Source organism: Verruconis gallopava, assembly GCF_000836295.1.
Source record: "Verruconis gallopava strain CBS 43764 unplaced genomic scaffold supercont1.35, whole genome shotgun sequence".
Lineage (NCBI taxonomy): Eukaryota > Fungi > Ascomycota > Dothideomycetes > Venturiales > Sympoventuriaceae > Verruconis > Verruconis gallopava.
Window position 1 is genome coordinate 233,345 of NW_015622171.1, and position 15,473 is coordinate 248,817.

The window sequence follows — 15,473 nt, forward strand, 5'->3', positions numbered from 1 at the left end:
GCCACTCCCAGCTTACCTTTCCTTCATCCAACACCAGTTGAACGAGAAAGGAAATTTTAGATTCACTTATCATATTGTTGATGCGACTCTCTTTAATCCTTGAATATTGTTCTTTTGTACTCTTTACTCCGCGAAGACATGAACGGCTGCCGAAGAAGCTTTGGGCAATATAACGTCTGCCCATCTCGATCAAGGGAAAGCAACGTCCTCGTGGACAACTGGGTTTAGAAATCATTCAACATGGATAGTCGAGGAGCACAGCGTGGAGGCGAGGCAGATGCCGCTAATGTTGCTGAGCGTCAGCGCAAGGAGCAGCAGATCGATGAATCTACAAGTGATGACATGGCTGAGCATGCCGGAATAGGGAAAGTGCAAGACTTCCCTATCAACGACTACAGCTTCGAAAATGCGCAGAACAAGGTCGGTTCTGATCAGGGCTCGTTTCAAAATGAGGGCGATGATGAAGAACCGCCGGAGCCCAAGTCCTTCCAGCGCTCTTCGAGTCCCGGTGTCATGCAGCGTAACAAGAATGCTGCATACGAGAAAGTCGGAGAGGACGGGGTCAACAACATGCACCGATTTACACTTTATGAAACGAGCACGAGGTTCTACCTTGTTGGACAGGATATGATGGAAAAGCAGTTTCGAATATTAAAGATTGATCGGACCGCGCCTCCGGGACATTTGAATATCTTTGAGGACGACATCGTCTATGACAGACGCGAGATTAACCAGCTACTCAATGCTATTGAGGAAGGGAATCGCAATGCTGGTGGAATGAAATTGAAGCTTAGTACGTGGGGATTGCTCGGCTTCATCCGCTTCACAGAGGCATACTACATGCTCCTCATCACGAAACGAACGCATGTCGCCATGGTTGGCGGCCATTACATATATCAGATTGAGGCAACAGACATGATCCCTCTGACCACTGGCTCTACTTCAAGGTTTCAACAAAATCGCAATGCTGAGGAGGCCCGATACCTCAGCATCCTTGGAACTCTTGACCTGACGAAGTATTTCTATTTCTCCTATTCGTACAACATAACCCGCACACTTCAGTGGAACATAATAAATGAGCGAAACGCAATCAATGAAGGCAGACGACGGGGTCGGACGAATTACAACGATATGTTTGTGTGGAACCACTATCTCCTTCAGCCGGCTACCAAGGTACTCCGCAACGTCTACGATTGGTGCGTTCCAATCATCCACGGCTACATCGAACAGGCGTCGCTTGACGTGTTTGGTCGAAGAGTTTATATGAGTGTGATTGCCAGAAGATCACGCTTCTTTGCGGGAGCACGTTTCCTAAAACGCGGATCTAACGACGTGGGTTTCGTTGCGAATGACGTAGAGACTGAGCAAATCGTCTCCACGAAACTAACAACCTCCTTCCACGCTCCGGGTCCTGGTCTCTACACCAGTCCGAACTATACATCGTACGTCCAGCATCGTGGCAGCATCCCCTTGTACTGGTCACAGGACAATACTGGCGTCACACCGAAACCTGATATCGACATCAACCTGATTGATCCGTTTTACACGCCCGCCGCATTGCATTTTAACAATCTCTTTGAGCGATACGGGTCACCGATTTTCGTGCTCAACTTGATCAAGCAGCGCGAGAGAACTCCAAGAGAGTCCAAGTTGGGCGTAGAGTTCCAAAGGGCGGTGGATTTTCTTAATCAGTCATTGCCTAGCGAGCACAAGATACGGTACAAAGCGTTTGACATGAGTCGAGCGGCAAAGACGCGTGGACAAGATGTTATTGGTACTCTTGAGAGCATTGCTGAGACGATCCTGCAAACAACAGGCTTTTTCCACAACGGCCCTCCGGATAGCGAATATACGAGTGTGCAAAATGGTGTCGCCCGTACGAACTGCATTGATTGCCTTGACAGAACCAACGCGGCCCAGTTCGTGATTGGCAAGCGAGCTCTCGGACGGCAGCTTCAAGCTCTTGGTATCATAAAAGGAAACACTGTCGAGTACGACACCGACGCAGTCAATATTTTTACACACATGTTTCATGCACATGGCGACACGATTGCAATCCAATATGGCGGATCGCACCTCGTAAACACCATGTCCACGTATCGCAAAATCAATGAATGGAAGAGTCAGTCACGTGATATGGTGGAGAGCTTCAAACGCTATTACCACAACTCCTTCCTCGACTCTCAGAGACAGGAGGCGTACAATTTGTTCTTGGGCAATTATATATTTGCGCAAGGCCAGCCTATGCTGTGGGATCTGGCTACCGATTACTATTTGCACCATACTGACCCCCGCGACTGGAAAAGAGATGCGAAACGTGACTACATACATTGGTACCAGCCCGAGAATCTGAAACCAAGAGTTCTGCCGCCGGTTATTGGTCCACCACCAGATTTGCGCGACAAAGGCGTCAGTTATTTCGATGATTACTGGCTTGAATATTACCGGCCCCTTGCGATCTCATCGTTTGCGAAAATGTTTGCGTGGAAAATCGGCTCTCGTCCACGATACTTGCCTGATGGCAGCTTTCAAACTGGAACCTGGGATCCGTCCCCCTTTACGCCTCGTAAACCGCCTCAGCAGGAGCCTCCGGACTCGCCTGGAAAGAAAGTCAGAAAAGGAGTCACCATACTCGATCCCCAGAGTGACGACAACGTTTTCTACCATAAAGATTCTCCTGCAAAGCAATCCCTCCAAGCCAACGGGCTGTCCGAGAAAGGTATACATCCTTCGGCAGAACCACCTGACAAGAACAGAATCAATCAATGGACTCTTAATCAACATCATCATTACTCCTTGAATCCGTTTATCACGGCAGCGGAGGAAAAAGAATACGAAGAATATGTTTCGCACCCTCAGAACATACCCCTAGTCACATCGCTTGAAGAACCTGACGTCAACTCTCAAAGCCAGGCGCATCGCACGTACCTGAATTACATTAATTCTGCTGCAAATATCACATCATCTCGAGTTCATACAGCCCATTCCCTCTCCCTTGATGGAACAACTGGTACCGGTGTCATATCAATTGCTGATCATCTCCATAAGAGCACTATTAGTCTCGATGGCACATCATCTATCGTACCACCTGAGCTTGAGATTGGCATCAGCGAGGAAGATCTGGCCGATTATGCGGAGTTCTTGACGGTGAGCGAGAATCCACTGGACGTGACTGAGGAAGACGGTGGGAAGAAACGGTACAAGGCTTATCGTCAATGGCTACGGGGCAAGAGCCTGTTCAAGCAAAGCAAGGTCGATCCGGAGGCAAGAGCATAGGTGCATGAGACATTATTCTCGATGATCGATAAATGCTGCGCGTAATTTTATGCAAAGGTTTAAATTATTTGAGACTGGAAGAATGCGGGACTAGACCGGTTTGTGTGCTGTCATGGCCAGTTCACCGCGTTTAACCATGTGATGAGACATCAACCGGAGACTTTATGGCTGCTGACGCGAAAAGTCGCCGATCCACGCAAAGTCTCCATTGGTATTCTATATCAAGAGTTTCTCTGACCGAGAAAAAATAAAGATGATGTTCAAATGTTTCAAACTTGCCTGCATACCGTCGGAAGAACAATTGGGCTTCGAGCAATATACTCCGTGTCTTCTAAATTTTACACAAGGCCAAGAGTCTATACACCGTTCAATATGGTCACGAAAGTCAATAACTCTGAAATAGGCAAGGCGTTCTCCGACCATGCTGATTTCTACAAAAAGGGAAATCAGATGACTAGCATGGTCGCCAAGTTTGGTCTTGAAAAACTACCACCGATAGATGCAAACTCCGTTGTGCATGACAATGCCTCGGGCCCAGGTGTTTGCACTTTCGTGATCACAAACAGCTTTGACAACAACATAAATGCTATTCCAAGAATCTACGGCACAGACTTTGCGCAGGGGATGATCGATCAGTTTCAGGCCGAGCTTGAGAGGCGTCAGCTTGGGGACAAAGTTTCGGCACAGGTGATGAACTCGACAAGCCTATCATTTGAAGACAACAAGTTCACTCACGTCTTCATGAATGCGGCCATAAGTATGGCGGACGAAATCGCCGTCAAAATGGCGGGCGAGATATACCGCACATTACAGCCGGGAGGGGCGGCATGTGTTACTAGCTGGAGCAAGAGCGGAGTCGGCCTCGTGGAAAACGTGTCCAAACGTATCAGGCCTGACCTGCCACCTGTCATAGTCATTGCGCCCGAATGGAGCACGAAGGAGAAACTAGTGGAGACGCTTGTAGCGGGTGGGTTTGCTGCGTCCAATATCGAGGTGCATCACATAGATGTCGAATGCGATTTTGGCACAGAAGATGCGCGGCTGGCGTACTTCTGCCACCCTTTTTGGGACCTGTGGAAGAAAGGGTGGAGTGACGAGGAAAAGACGAAGTGGAACAAAGTTATGGAGGAAGAGTTGATCGAGTATTTTGGAAGAGGATCTATGGTCCGAGGAAGCAGCTGGGTTGGGATCGCGAAGAAGTAGGCCTCTCGGTCCCTGCCGTTGAGCCAGGAATTTTCTACGAGCCACCTCAACAAGGGATTCTTGTTGACCCAAGTAGTTGAATGCAAAAGAGAGAGGTGGTAATACGAGTTCATTTTGCAGCCGACGTCCACATCTAACAGCGTGAAAGACAATATCTTGGGAAACCAAAAAGTAAAATGCCAACACTCTCCAAGTACTCTGTCGCACCAGAAAAGGGAAGAGAAGCTTTTTCAAAGCAAAAATTAAAGTAAAAGAGTCTCTTTACTGAAAATTTCGCACATAAGATGGCTCCGGTCTTACGATGATGATGAGGACGAAGCTGACGGAAGTGCGTGGAAAATAGAGAGAAGCAAGAACAGTCTCTTTAACGAATCATGAGCAGAACAGATTTCTTTCTATATGTGTACCTGCCTAAAAAAATTCGAAAGTTTCAACGGTCTAGTTTTAAGTTTTGAACATGGTTTGGCCGAGAGGGGCTCGGAAGTGGCTCTCGGACAACGAGCGATCGCTGCCTGGACATGAACGTCACCCATGGTGGTGATGACCGATTCGGGTCACCGCTCGATGATATTCTGAGTCATACTAACGCGTCGTACTCGAGACACCAAGATTATCCTTTTCACTGTTTCCGCTTTCATGCTCAACGCGCTCAGCGGCTTGATCCTTCGTCAAGCGTTACGGATACATTCTGCTTGACGGCCTATGCGTTGTAGTCGCAACTCTGGAGCCACAGTTTTCAAATCGCCTCGACACGCTGCCATATCCGCCGCTCAATGCATGCAATTACAGTTCCTAGATGCCTAGATGGGCAGAAATCTTTCAGACGTATGATTTTAGAGCATGGTCAGAATGAGTCGAGGTGCTCTCGTCTCCAGATGTCGGCTGTCTGGGGCACATTCTTACACTTATTTCTAGTAGGGTTACTGATCCATCTGTTGTAGCAAAGTTTTCATTCAGAAAATTCGAATAGATTATCTTCCTCGTTCCAGACAACTTTCCTCCTGATCTCAATCTAGACAATGCATTAGAGATCCTCATCCATCACTTCAGAACTATGCAATCCAGCTAGATCCGCGCAAGAAAGCAACTGCCAAGACATTTCTTTTGTACTTCCGATAAGTGCTCAGTTTTAGACAGAACGTACGATCTGTTTTCGAGAAATCAAGTGAGTGAATATTGACACGCCAACTGAATGAGAAAGGCTAACGGTTCGAAAGATTCCAAGTGGACGCTCGAATACGCACGAGAAAGAACAGCTGTAGCTGAGTAGGACCAGGTATGCATGTCAGCTTATCTTCTCCCCCATGGAGTTCGACCAGGAGATCGAGACAGAAGGCTTAGTTCCGGGAAAATTTGGATATAACGATCTACGGAGCGGTCGTCCATTCAAAGGGTTGGTCTTTCAACCAATTCAGGAGAAAGAGGAACCAAAAATGCATTTCGAGAGCAACGGTAAAGACCAACTGCCTATCCTCAAGTTATGAACAACGCGAACCGCTCGCTTAGGCTTGACAGGCACGATTCTTTATCTTGTTGGCCGCAAGCCGCCATTTGAACTTGCAGAAATCGTTTAGCCTACTGGGAGATGATCCTCGATTCATCCAATAACCAGTGAAGGAGACGGACTTCCCAAATACAGTCTAAAATCTGGCGGAGCGTCCATAAACGTAGAAGACTTGGCCTTGATTTCGACTTAGCTCTGTCCAAGGGGATGGATGCTCCCAGGAGCAAGCTACATCGCCAAAGAAGGATAGAAAAAGCTAGATCCGATTCATGATCTGGGCATCCATGGTACACACGAAAACATTCATTCCGGAAGCCTGGGCTAGTTGATGAAGTTTCCGACCTGCCGGATCGAACAGTGGATCAACTCACCATGTGGGCTACAGCAGCAAGCATTCGGAACGCAGGTCCAATTTGGAAGCATATTTTGCCGAGGATATGTTTCATATCCATTCTGTCGTTTCTGTCATTTGCGTACTCTCTGGAGATTGCCTTGGGAATGCACAAGTGAAATTCAGGAAATTGCTGGCCTATCTTGATGCTCTGCGGAACCTACAGCTGCCAAAATCATCGTCAGGAGCAAACCGTGCCTTTATTTGGTTGCATCAATGGACCACGAGACAGATGGAATTGTAGAAACAAACGATCAACCCCGGCCATGCTCCATAATGCATGATCCCCTTCGAGATAAGTGTCGGACGATGAGCAGGATACGGCCAAAGGGTATCCCTGCAACTCTCCCCGGCGCTCACGTGTCCACCATGTGACCTTTACCAAATATTAATAGGAACATGAACCAGATTCGCGCCGAGAGACAATAGGCTAGAAATAATACAACGTAAAATTGGAAGCTGCCGAAATGCCTGTTCTGAAAGCCGACCTACAACTGCGAGCCTTAATAGATGCTTCTTATCTCACTGGTGTGACATGTGCTCCTGCGTGGTACCGACGACACCTTGTCTACGCGAGGACGCCTTAAAAACCAATACACCGTGGTGCGGTGATAATACGAGCTGCAACTGTGCGAACTGGTACGCAGAAACATTGAGCGTGATTGAGATGCCCAATGGCGCTGCCGTATTTGCAGACTGTCGAAGCACCAGCGGAACAGCCAGGGAAACATGATCCTACGGGACAGCTCATCTCCATTCCCCATCTCCCATCTCAACATCGACGGTAGTTGATGCTGGGACACGTATCTAGCAAGCAACAAACCACATGGCAGACACGGATAGCAATGCGGGGTTATGAATCTCTTGCTAATAGTTTTCTATTTCCCCAGCCGTGCCGTCGGAGAAGCATGCTCGGCCGAGCTTTCAGGTCGGCCCAAGGACACTTTGAGTCTTCGGAAAAGGTTTAAAATTAAAACCCCACCGAATTGAACGGGCACGAGGGGCGCGGCTCGTTTACAAACGGCTGCACTGACTTTAGCCTCAGTCTCGTCCCGCAGTTGACTCGCAATGCTCCTCGTGAGAACGACTATCCGGGTGGAGCGTGTCTCCACAAAGATTTGATGCACTTAAAGCCTTTTACCGAGACTAGGGAAGCACAAACTGGTGTCGCCGACCCCATGGAAAATTTTCATTGGTGGACTGAAAGGCGACGCCACTAAAAGGAACAAGACTCTCTTCGCTTCGGCTATGTTAAACTGGGTCCGACGATAACCTTCGCACAGTGCGACGCGTCATTTTGTGTAGTACTGACGATTGGTAACATGCGCGACGATTCAAGAATAGCCGCTGACGGACAGGCTCAATGCCCAAAAAAAAACAGGACGGCGATATGCGCCGAGAATCTGCATGGAAGGTAGCGACAGGATTGCTAGAACGTCCAGGTGTGCATGATTCTCGTTGGTCCGGCCCTGTGCAAGGAAGAATCGAAGCTTCAGATAAGCTTCGAAGGTAATGCTTGTGTCCGGAGACTAGGCTGAAAGCGGCTGGAGCATGCGGCAGCTGGCAATTTCTGCGCAGAACGGTTGTCCGCTTTATTTCCTGACCTAGGCTGTTTCAAGCAGGTCGAAGACGTGAGCAGAGACCAGCGCAAGCGATGGCGATTCCTCTCATCATGGCTGACCAGAGTTCACCCGTCGATTTCATCTCCCCCTGTGGCGAGCCATGAGCTTGAGAAATCACTCTTCACGCGGCCAAAAGAACGGATGGATCGAAGCGCGTCTGCAAAGTGAACTGGTTGCATGCATGTGTGTGGTACACGGATCACGGTCTAAGCTATTCTTTGTCTATTCCTCCGGCCCCAGATCGACTACGTAGACGGCCTGCTGATGGTGCTTTGACAGCTGACTGGAGCGTTTGATATGTCTCTGCGCGCGCACCCAATAGGAGCGCAAGAATGGTTATCGGTGGCCACGAATGCCACTGGGCGTAGATCTGCCCATCCCCGGCACCATTGTCAATCTCACGCTGCTTTGGACGCACACATAGCATCCCCACAACGTGAAGGACGTCAGCCAAAAGCTGTTGCCACTTACGCTCTCCACCTTCTCAACTGGGATAATGAGCCTGGGGTCTGATCTTCATTACCGACCCATCGAACATGCGAGGCGCTCAATGTCACCCTCTTATCGTCCTCGCAGGCCTGTCGCGTTGTAACCACGGTGCTTCTAGATTGCCGCCGATCGTCCGACTAACCGCTGCTATGCGCGCTTGCTTCATGATACAAGTACTGAACGACCCTGCCAGTATCGCTCGCGGTTCTTCTCAAGCGCCCTTTCGCCCATCTTTGCGGTCAAAATGGCGTCTCACGAGGACTACGACACAAAAGCACCGATTGAGGCCACTCCTTCCAACGAGAAGCAATCGGAAACGATCGATGAGAAGAAGGCCGGGACGGTGATCGTGAAAGGCGATCCTGAGGGCTACGATGGAGAGCTACCAAAGTACAGCCACGAACACCGTAGGGTCGTCGACACGGCCGAGGAAATCACCACGGCCGTCTTGCATGTCGAGGATGATCCGACCCTTAACCCATGGACCTTCCGCACTGTCTTCCTTGGTATGCATCAGCGAAGCAGCAGGAGTAGTACACGCATTTTCTAATTCAATTCACAGGTCTCGGTTTCGCCGTCTTCGGTTCCACTCTTCAAGAGATCTTCTACTTCAAGCCGCAGACAATCTACGTATCCGTAGTGTTCTTAACCGTCCTGGCATACATCCTCGGCGAGGCACTGGCGCACTTCATCCCCCGGAAAGGAGCAATTGGTCGGCTCTTCAACCCTGGCCCCTTCAACAGCAAGGAGCACGCATGCATTACGCTGATGGCGTCCGCAGCTGCCCAGTCCGCGCTCTCTACCGAAGCTCTTGCAGCTCAGCAGCTCTTCTACGGCGGCTTCCCAAGCCGTGCTGCTGCAGTCTTCATCACACTCTCTTCCCAGCTGATCGGGTACGGCGTCGCGGGACTGCTTCGCGATGTGCTCGTCTATCCTTCGAAGATGTTGTGGCCGTACAACCTGCCGGTCGCCTCCCTCCTGGAGTCTCTCCACCGTGACAAGGCGGAGACCAAGCGCAAGTTGAAGCTCTTTTATTGGGTGTTCATTGCCATCTTCCTTTGGGAAATTGTGCCTGAGTGGATCTTCCCAGTCCTTGAAGGTTTTTCGATCTTCTGCTTGGCAAACCAGCACAGTTTAGTCTTTACCAACCTTTTCGGCGGTGCTAGCGGCAACGAAGGTCTCGGTTTCTTAGCCGTCAGCTTCGATTGGCAGTACATTGCTTCTCTGGGTTCGCCAATGTGGTATCCCTTGTACTCGTTGACCAACTCGCTCATCGGATACCTTCTTTGCATTGTAGTCTTCATGGCCGTCTACTATGGCAATGTTTGGGGCTCTCAAAAGTATCCATTCCTGGCTCAGGAGCTGTTCTACCCACAGGGGTCAAATGGAACGTACTACAACGTGTACAACCAAACACTTATCTTGAACAGCGATTTCGAAATTGACAAGAATCTTCTTGCTCAGGAAGGTACTCCTGCGTTGACCGGCACGTACCTGGTCTACCTCATCACGAGCAACATGGGCTTCACTGCCACCTTCGTTCACATGCTCCTTTGGAACTATGATGATATTAAGGCTGGCTGGGCCTGGGCTGCGCCAAGTAATCTGGCAAAGCTTTTCAAGAAGGAGACCTGGCAGTTCTGGAAGCAGAAGGAGACTCCAGAAGAGCGTCTCGAGCGCAAGCAGAACGATCCTACCATTGACCCGCACTACAAGGTTATGCTCAAGAACCTGTACAGGGAAGTGCCTCTTTGGTGGTGGGGATCAATTGTCGTGATTGCATTCATCATGGGCATTGTTTGTCTGTATGTCATGAAATCTACACTTCCCTGGTGGGGCTTCGTCATGAGCTTGATCTTCAGCTTCGTCGCGATGTTGTTCTTTGGAGCTCAATTCGGTATCACCGGATTCCAGTTCAACACCCAGCCATTTTTCCAGATGATTGCTGGTTACATGTTCCCAGGCAGACCATTAGCCAGTAAGTTAAAGTCCATAACAACGCTAGTTTCAGCTGCTAAGCAATTCCTCAGACTTGTACTTCACCTGCTACACCTACAACGCTTTGCAAATGGGTCAGGTGTTGGCACGCGATCTCAAGCTTGCGCAATACGTCCACTTGTCTCCACGATCCACATTCACCGCCCAAATTCTTGGCTGCGTTGTAGGCGCTCTTATGAACTACTCGATGATGTTGACGTAAGAAATCTTCTTCCTTTGCCTGGTGATAATGCTAATGTATAACGTGAAGAATCGTCGATAATCAAAGTACCATTCTTACTTCTATTGCGGGTACCAACATCTGGTCCGGCCAGAACGTCCAGCAATTCAACACACTTGCCATCGCTTGGTCGATTGCGAGCGACATGTTTTCTTTCGGCGCCAAGTATCAATGGGTCACCATCGTGTTCCTCCTCGGCTTTGTCGTTCCCGTTCCTTTCTGGCTTGCCTATCGCTACACTGGCTGGCGCGTGTTCAGGTATCTCAACACGTCCATTATTCTCTGGTACATGGGCTGGTTGTTTGTCGGTATCAACTCCTCCATCCTCAGCTACTTCGCGATCGGCTTCTTGGCCCAGGGCTGGTTGCGAATTTACCGCCCACAGTGGTTCGTAGACTACAACTACCTACTGTCTGCTGCCCTCGATGGTGGCACCCAGGTGATGGTCTTCATCCTCACCTTTGCGGTCTTTGGTGGCTCGGGCAACGCCGTCAAGTTCCCCACTTGGGCAGGCAACCCCGATACGTCTGTCCATAATCTAGACTATTGTATGGTTAATCCTGCTGTGTCTTCCTAGATCGTCTTCCTCGAAGATCGCGGAAGCGACCCGATTTCTACATAACGCAAAGTCGGATGACAAAAGCGTAGGAAAAGATAGGACAATAATCAAAATTATTCATGTTCTTGCCCATGTATTGACGAGATCATTCGTATCTACAAATGAATATTGCACCGAGGAAAAAGAACTGAAGACTTTACAATGTGATCGCTGTACGCTTCTGCCATGAATATGGTAATTCAGTCGTTATCATTGATCTACTTTTGAGTGATCAAAATGGAAGCCTATAATCCTTGCGAAAGGCGTTTCACAATAGCGGACACTTCGCAAGATGTCTACCCTTTCGCCTGCACCTAGTGCGGAAAACATGCCCAGAACTTTTTTCAAGCCTAGATATCTTGAAAGCTTGATGTGGAGAACGTCGTGAACGTAATTCTGCTTGATCTTACCATCTTAGTACGTATGTTGCTCTGTAAGCACAGGTACTCCCTGTCCGTTCATATTTTCAAAAAGAACACAAAATTTTTTGTCAAGAGCCAAGTTCGCCCAAGGTTGATGTCGACACAGGCAAGATTTTCAACCCGAGGAAAAGTAAGATCTAAAGAGGAAAGTGTCCAAGATTTGCGCTTCCGAGATACATTGATATGGAGGATATGAGCAGTTTCCTTGATGGAGTACTGGCAAACAACCGGCCTCGTGTTGGGTTGAGCTGAATTTCCAGTTCGCAAGGCGTTGAACACTGGCATTCAGAGAAGGCATAGCCGCTGTTCTAAAGCCTTCGCGTCATATATATTGCTTCCGTGGATGTTACTGGAATTTGAGGCGTGTTCCAGGTATAAAGCCTGGGGCTAGGGTCGAAAAAAATTATTATATGATGGGTCGTCCAAATTCAATGCTCATGATTAATTCATGGCATGCTCAGATTGTGTATAAACAGCTTTGAAAATGTTACAATGGTATGTTTCAATCGACTCACAGCCGACTCATCTGCGCAAAGCTTGAACCCTCCCCTCTTGAAATTGCTTCGACGATGTAGTCCACGACGTTCAGTGCCCACATGCTGCCCTCGTCGCTTGAAAGCCAGGCAACTCCTGATTCAGGCAAAGGCATATCGTCTTTCCACGTTCCGTCCTCGAAGGCCTTGCGAAGGCCAAATATGTGGCTGGTCACCTGGGGCCCCACTCCTGTTTGGGCACGAAGGCAAGCAATTGCGACCAAGCTTGTCAAGACCCTGCCGACGCGGACGTCTTTGGGCGACGGATCCGCAAAAAGCACGGAATAGGATTGCAAGATGTAGACCGGGAGATCTGGGTGCGAGTCCGCCAGCTTCTCCAGAAGCTTGGTTTCGTGCGGCCGATAGATGCTGTTCCACAGCGCGAGGCCACGGGCTTGTGTTGTCTTGACGTTCTCGGGAGTCACCACGCGAGACGCGCCTGTCGATAGATTCTGCCGGACGGCCGCAGGCAAAGATGCCCGGAACGCACCAAGCATATTGATCGTGCGCGGAATCTTGAATGATCAGAACGTGGAACAGTCTGGACGACAGCCTAGGTCCCGAGAATACTCACTCCATTGAAACCGATGCATTTGAGGCCGATTTCACGCATCAACTCGGCGGTTTTGACGCATTCTTCCTGCTTCTTGAGTCGCGTCGCATGTTGATAAAGCACGGCCAAAGAATTAGGAGAATTCATGGTCATCGTCGCGGCTGTCTGGAGTGCCTCATTAGCTGCAGCTTCGTTGATCAGCACATCCCAAATACAGTCAGGGCCAGCCACTCTGGCTGTGAAAGACCATGTTGTTCTGCCTCCCTCTCGATACGCTCGAAAACAGACGCGATGTTCCGAGGAGCCGTGAGAGGTCCCGGACGAGCGGCTGGGGCATTTATGAGTGACTTGAGGGCGGCAGATAGCTTAGACATTGTGACTCGCAGTTGATGGATTTTCCAATCGCATAGCCGGAGGCTGGTATCTGCAGATCTACAGCATATATGCTCAGTTATGATGAAGCACGTGGTTAAGGAGTGCAAGGCTTGTACCGAGCTTTACGATCCGGTGGGGAACTTCCACATCTGCTTGGGGGCTGCAAAGAACGTAGAAATCAGATAGGAATCTTGAACGCGACAAATCAAACGGCAAAGCAAACTTTTATTATAGCATGAGCAAGAACGGAGGCATTGTGATGAATTTGTACGTTGACTATGTATTTGGGATTAGAATATGCTACATGACACAGATCCTTTCTCCACGCACACTTTTCCCCGCTTTGTTTTCGTCCGTCAACGTCTTGTCCTAACGGCCCTTGCTCGCATTTCGTACGTAATAGTTTGACATCCACATCAATGAGATGAATATGAAGGTAATGGAATATCTTCAAGAGACGAGAGTGTAATTCTACATATAATTCTTAAAAAATAATTTTTCGCATGATCCATTCGTACTCAGCCGGATGAACAAGACCTGAGCATCGACTAGCTGTCGTTGAAATTAGAATAGTATCAGCCATTCTGAACTTGGTGTTTGAAAGCGCTGGAGACCGCATCTATTTCAGACGACACGTCAAACAATGCCACACCTTCATGGCTTCGAGGTCTCAGACGTGCCAGAACCAGGCAAGGAAAGACGAGCAGTCTCCTCACATACTTATGGGTTCCACATCCGCCATCCACCTAAACCACACCTCTTGACTAACTTCATCACGCAGGAGGATGAGCTCTTTCAGACGATACATATGGGAGCCGCTGAAGTTGACAAGGAGAGATGGCTACTTGTCATTGACGGCCTCGTACGACGGCCATTCTCCTTGACTTTCGAACAGCTTTTGAGATTTCCAAGCACCAGCCTTACTTCGTTCCATGAGTGCTTCGGCAGCTCCTTAACCCTGCGACCAACAACGTCTGGCGCATCAGCAACGTCACGTGGACTGGACTAAAGTTGGGAACTTTGCTCTTGATGGCCGAGCCAACTCCAGCTGCAAACTTTGTCTGGTTCGAGGGTCTTGACTGCGGCACTTTTGCAGGGGTAGAGGCGGACCGTTACCAAAAGGACTTACCGCTCGCAAAAGCATCAAGTCCAGAAGTTCTTGTCGCATATGCCATGAACGGCGAGCCTCTTGGGCGTGAGAGAGGAGGGCCGGTTCGACTCGTGGTACCTGGCTGGTTCGGAACGAACAGCACAAAGTGGCTTTGCAGACTTTCTATTCAACAAGGCCGAGCTCCGGGGCCGTACACGACCCAGTTTTACAACATCGAGGACCCGGACGATCCGAACTGTAGGCCGGTTCCTGTCTGGGCGGTCGATGTCAATTCCATCATCACGAAACCGAGCCCGGAAAAGGCTGAGAAGGGACCTCATGTTGCGATAGAGGGCTGGGCTTGGAGCCATGACGGCGTGGTCCGCGTCGAGATAAGTTTGGATAATGGCGATTCCTGGCTCGACACGCAAGTAGAACCGAGAAAAGAGTTTAGCTGGCAAAAATTTAGATCGACCGTTGTGCTTCGTTCCGGAGGCTATCTGATCGTTGCTCGGGCTACATCGTTAGGGAAACGGCGCCAACCACTTGTTAAGCGAAGAAATCATGTACACGCTGTGCAATTCTGCGTTGAGTAAATGGTCCATCACTCCTCATAAGAGCAAAGATTTTGCCAACGTTTGAAGATATAATAATGTCTTATAAATAAACATTATACCGTTTTCGTTTCTAAAGGGTATAAAGATAAGCCTTTAAACTACGAATAGTTTTTTCGGCAGCTGCATTACACTATTCTTTCACAATCTTCTTTTGACTATTGAGATTCCATGTTTGCATGATTAGAGCTAGAGTCAGCATCTAATGTATCTGGTTGTTTTGTTTCCCAAGAGCCACAGTGATTCTAGCCACACAGGGCACTACATTAAATACTCAAAAGATTACCATGCTAGCTACCCAAATTATACGCACGACGTCAATGATCCTCCATCTCGTCGCTGAGCATCTAGCTTGATGCCCGTTGCAGATTCTAAATGCTGTACGCAATAAGACTCAATTTCTGAAGCACATCCCGCCTTCCGCATTTATGCACTTAACTTTCCGGGGATTGATGCTGTCATAAATTGAACTACATCGCGGCCAGTCCTCGCTCTTCGATAGTGGTTTCACAAGTCTACGTTCCCTCGCGTCGAGTAGCAACAAGACTGTCTGCTCCATCCTTCGTTCGTCGACCATGTATTCGT

The 15,473-nt window shown here is 49.0% G+C and overlaps 5 protein-coding genes across 7 annotated transcripts; 4 read left to right on the forward strand and 1 right to left on the reverse strand.

The window, feature by feature from the left end:
• Positions 1-240: 240 nt before the first annotated feature.
• PV09_08024 (uncharacterized protein) lies at positions 241-3,276 on the forward strand (the record flags this gene model as incomplete). The annotated part of the gene is made up of 1 exon (XM_016361869.1): positions 241-3,276. The coding sequence occupies one exon, from the start codon at positions 241-243 to the stop codon at positions 3,274-3,276; it is 3,036 nt and encodes a 1,011-aa protein (XP_016210373.1).
• A 372-nt stretch (positions 3,277-3,648) lies between these two features.
• Positions 3,649-4,479, forward strand: PV09_08025 (uncharacterized protein; the record flags this gene model as incomplete). Its single annotated transcript, XM_016361870.1, has 1 exon — positions 3,649-4,479. One exon carries the CDS (start codon positions 3,649-3,651, stop codon positions 4,477-4,479), a length of 831 nt encoding a protein of 276 aa, XP_016210374.1.
• Positions 4,480-7,916: 3,437 nt separating this feature from the next.
• On the forward strand, positions 7,917-11,401 carry PV09_08026 (OPT family small oligopeptide transporter). Its single transcript, XM_016361871.1, has 4 exons — positions 7,917-8,991; positions 9,048-10,463; positions 10,516-10,681; positions 10,734-11,401. The coding sequence occupies exons 1-4, from the start codon at positions 8,730-8,732 to the stop codon at positions 11,278-11,280; spliced, it is 2,391 nt and encodes a 796-aa protein (XP_016210375.1). The 5' UTR covers positions 7,917-8,729; the 3' UTR covers positions 11,281-11,401.
• Positions 11,402-12,138: 737 nt separating this feature from the next.
• Positions 12,139-13,461, reverse strand: PV09_08027. Of its 2 annotated transcripts, XM_016361873.1 has the most exons (4): positions 13,301-13,461; positions 13,025-13,241; positions 12,831-12,974; positions 12,139-12,771 (listed from the first exon to the last, which is right to left on the reverse strand). In XM_016361873.1, exons 2-4 carry the CDS (start codon positions 13,181-13,183, stop codon positions 12,235-12,237), a joined length of 840 nt encoding a protein of 279 aa, XP_016210377.1. In that variant the 5' UTR covers positions 13,184-13,241; positions 13,301-13,461; the 3' UTR covers positions 12,139-12,234. The 2 variants fall into 2 exon arrangements, with proteins under 2 accessions (XP_016210377.1, XP_016210376.1); XM_016361872.1 differs by having other exon boundaries at positions 13,025-13,461.
• Positions 13,462-13,598: 137 nt separating this feature from the next.
• On the forward strand, positions 13,599-14,960 carry PV09_08028. Of its 2 annotated transcripts, XM_016361875.1 has the most exons (2): positions 13,599-13,910; positions 13,966-14,960. In XM_016361875.1, exon 2 carries the CDS (start codon positions 14,214-14,216, stop codon positions 14,868-14,870), a length of 657 nt encoding a protein of 218 aa, XP_016210379.1. In that variant the 5' UTR covers positions 13,599-13,910; positions 13,966-14,213; the 3' UTR covers positions 14,871-14,960. The 2 variants fall into 2 exon arrangements, with proteins under 2 accessions (XP_016210379.1, XP_016210378.1); XM_016361874.1 differs by having other exon boundaries at positions 13,599-14,960.
• Positions 14,961-15,473: the final 513 nt, after the last annotated feature.

What these genes read in the sequence shown, in the direction of transcription:
- PV09_08028 (XM_016361874.1), top strand. Translation starts at nt 14,214, where the DNA reads ATGGCCGAGCCAACTCCAGCTGCAAACTTTGTCTGGTTCGAGGGTCTT.
- PV09_08026 (XM_016361871.1), top strand. Translation starts at nt 8,730, where the DNA reads ATGGCGTCTCACGAGGACTACGACACAAAAGCACCGATTGAGGCCACT. An exon ending in CCCAGGCAGACCATTAGCCA is followed by an intron (nt 10,464 to 10,515) that starts GTAAGTTAAAGT and finishes GCAATTCCTCAG; the next exon opens with ACTTGTACTTCACCTGCTAC. An exon ending in AACTACTCGATGATGTTGAC is followed by an intron (nt 10,682 to 10,733) that starts GTAAGAAATCTT and finishes TATAACGTGAAG; the next exon opens with AATCGTCGATAATCAAAGTA.
- PV09_08027 (XM_016361873.1), bottom strand. Translation starts at nt 13,183, where the DNA reads ATGTCTAAGCTATCTGCCGCCCTCAAGTCACTCATAAATGCCCCAGCC. An exon ending in CAGAGTGGCTGGCCCTGACT is followed by an intron (nt 12,975 to 13,024) that starts GTATTTGGGATG and finishes GAGGCACTCCAG; the next exon opens with ACAGCCGCGACGATGACCAT. An exon ending in AATGCATCGGTTTCAATGGA is followed by an intron (nt 12,772 to 12,830) that starts GTGAGTATTCTC and finishes TGATCATTCAAG; the next exon opens with ATTCCGCGCACGATCAATAT.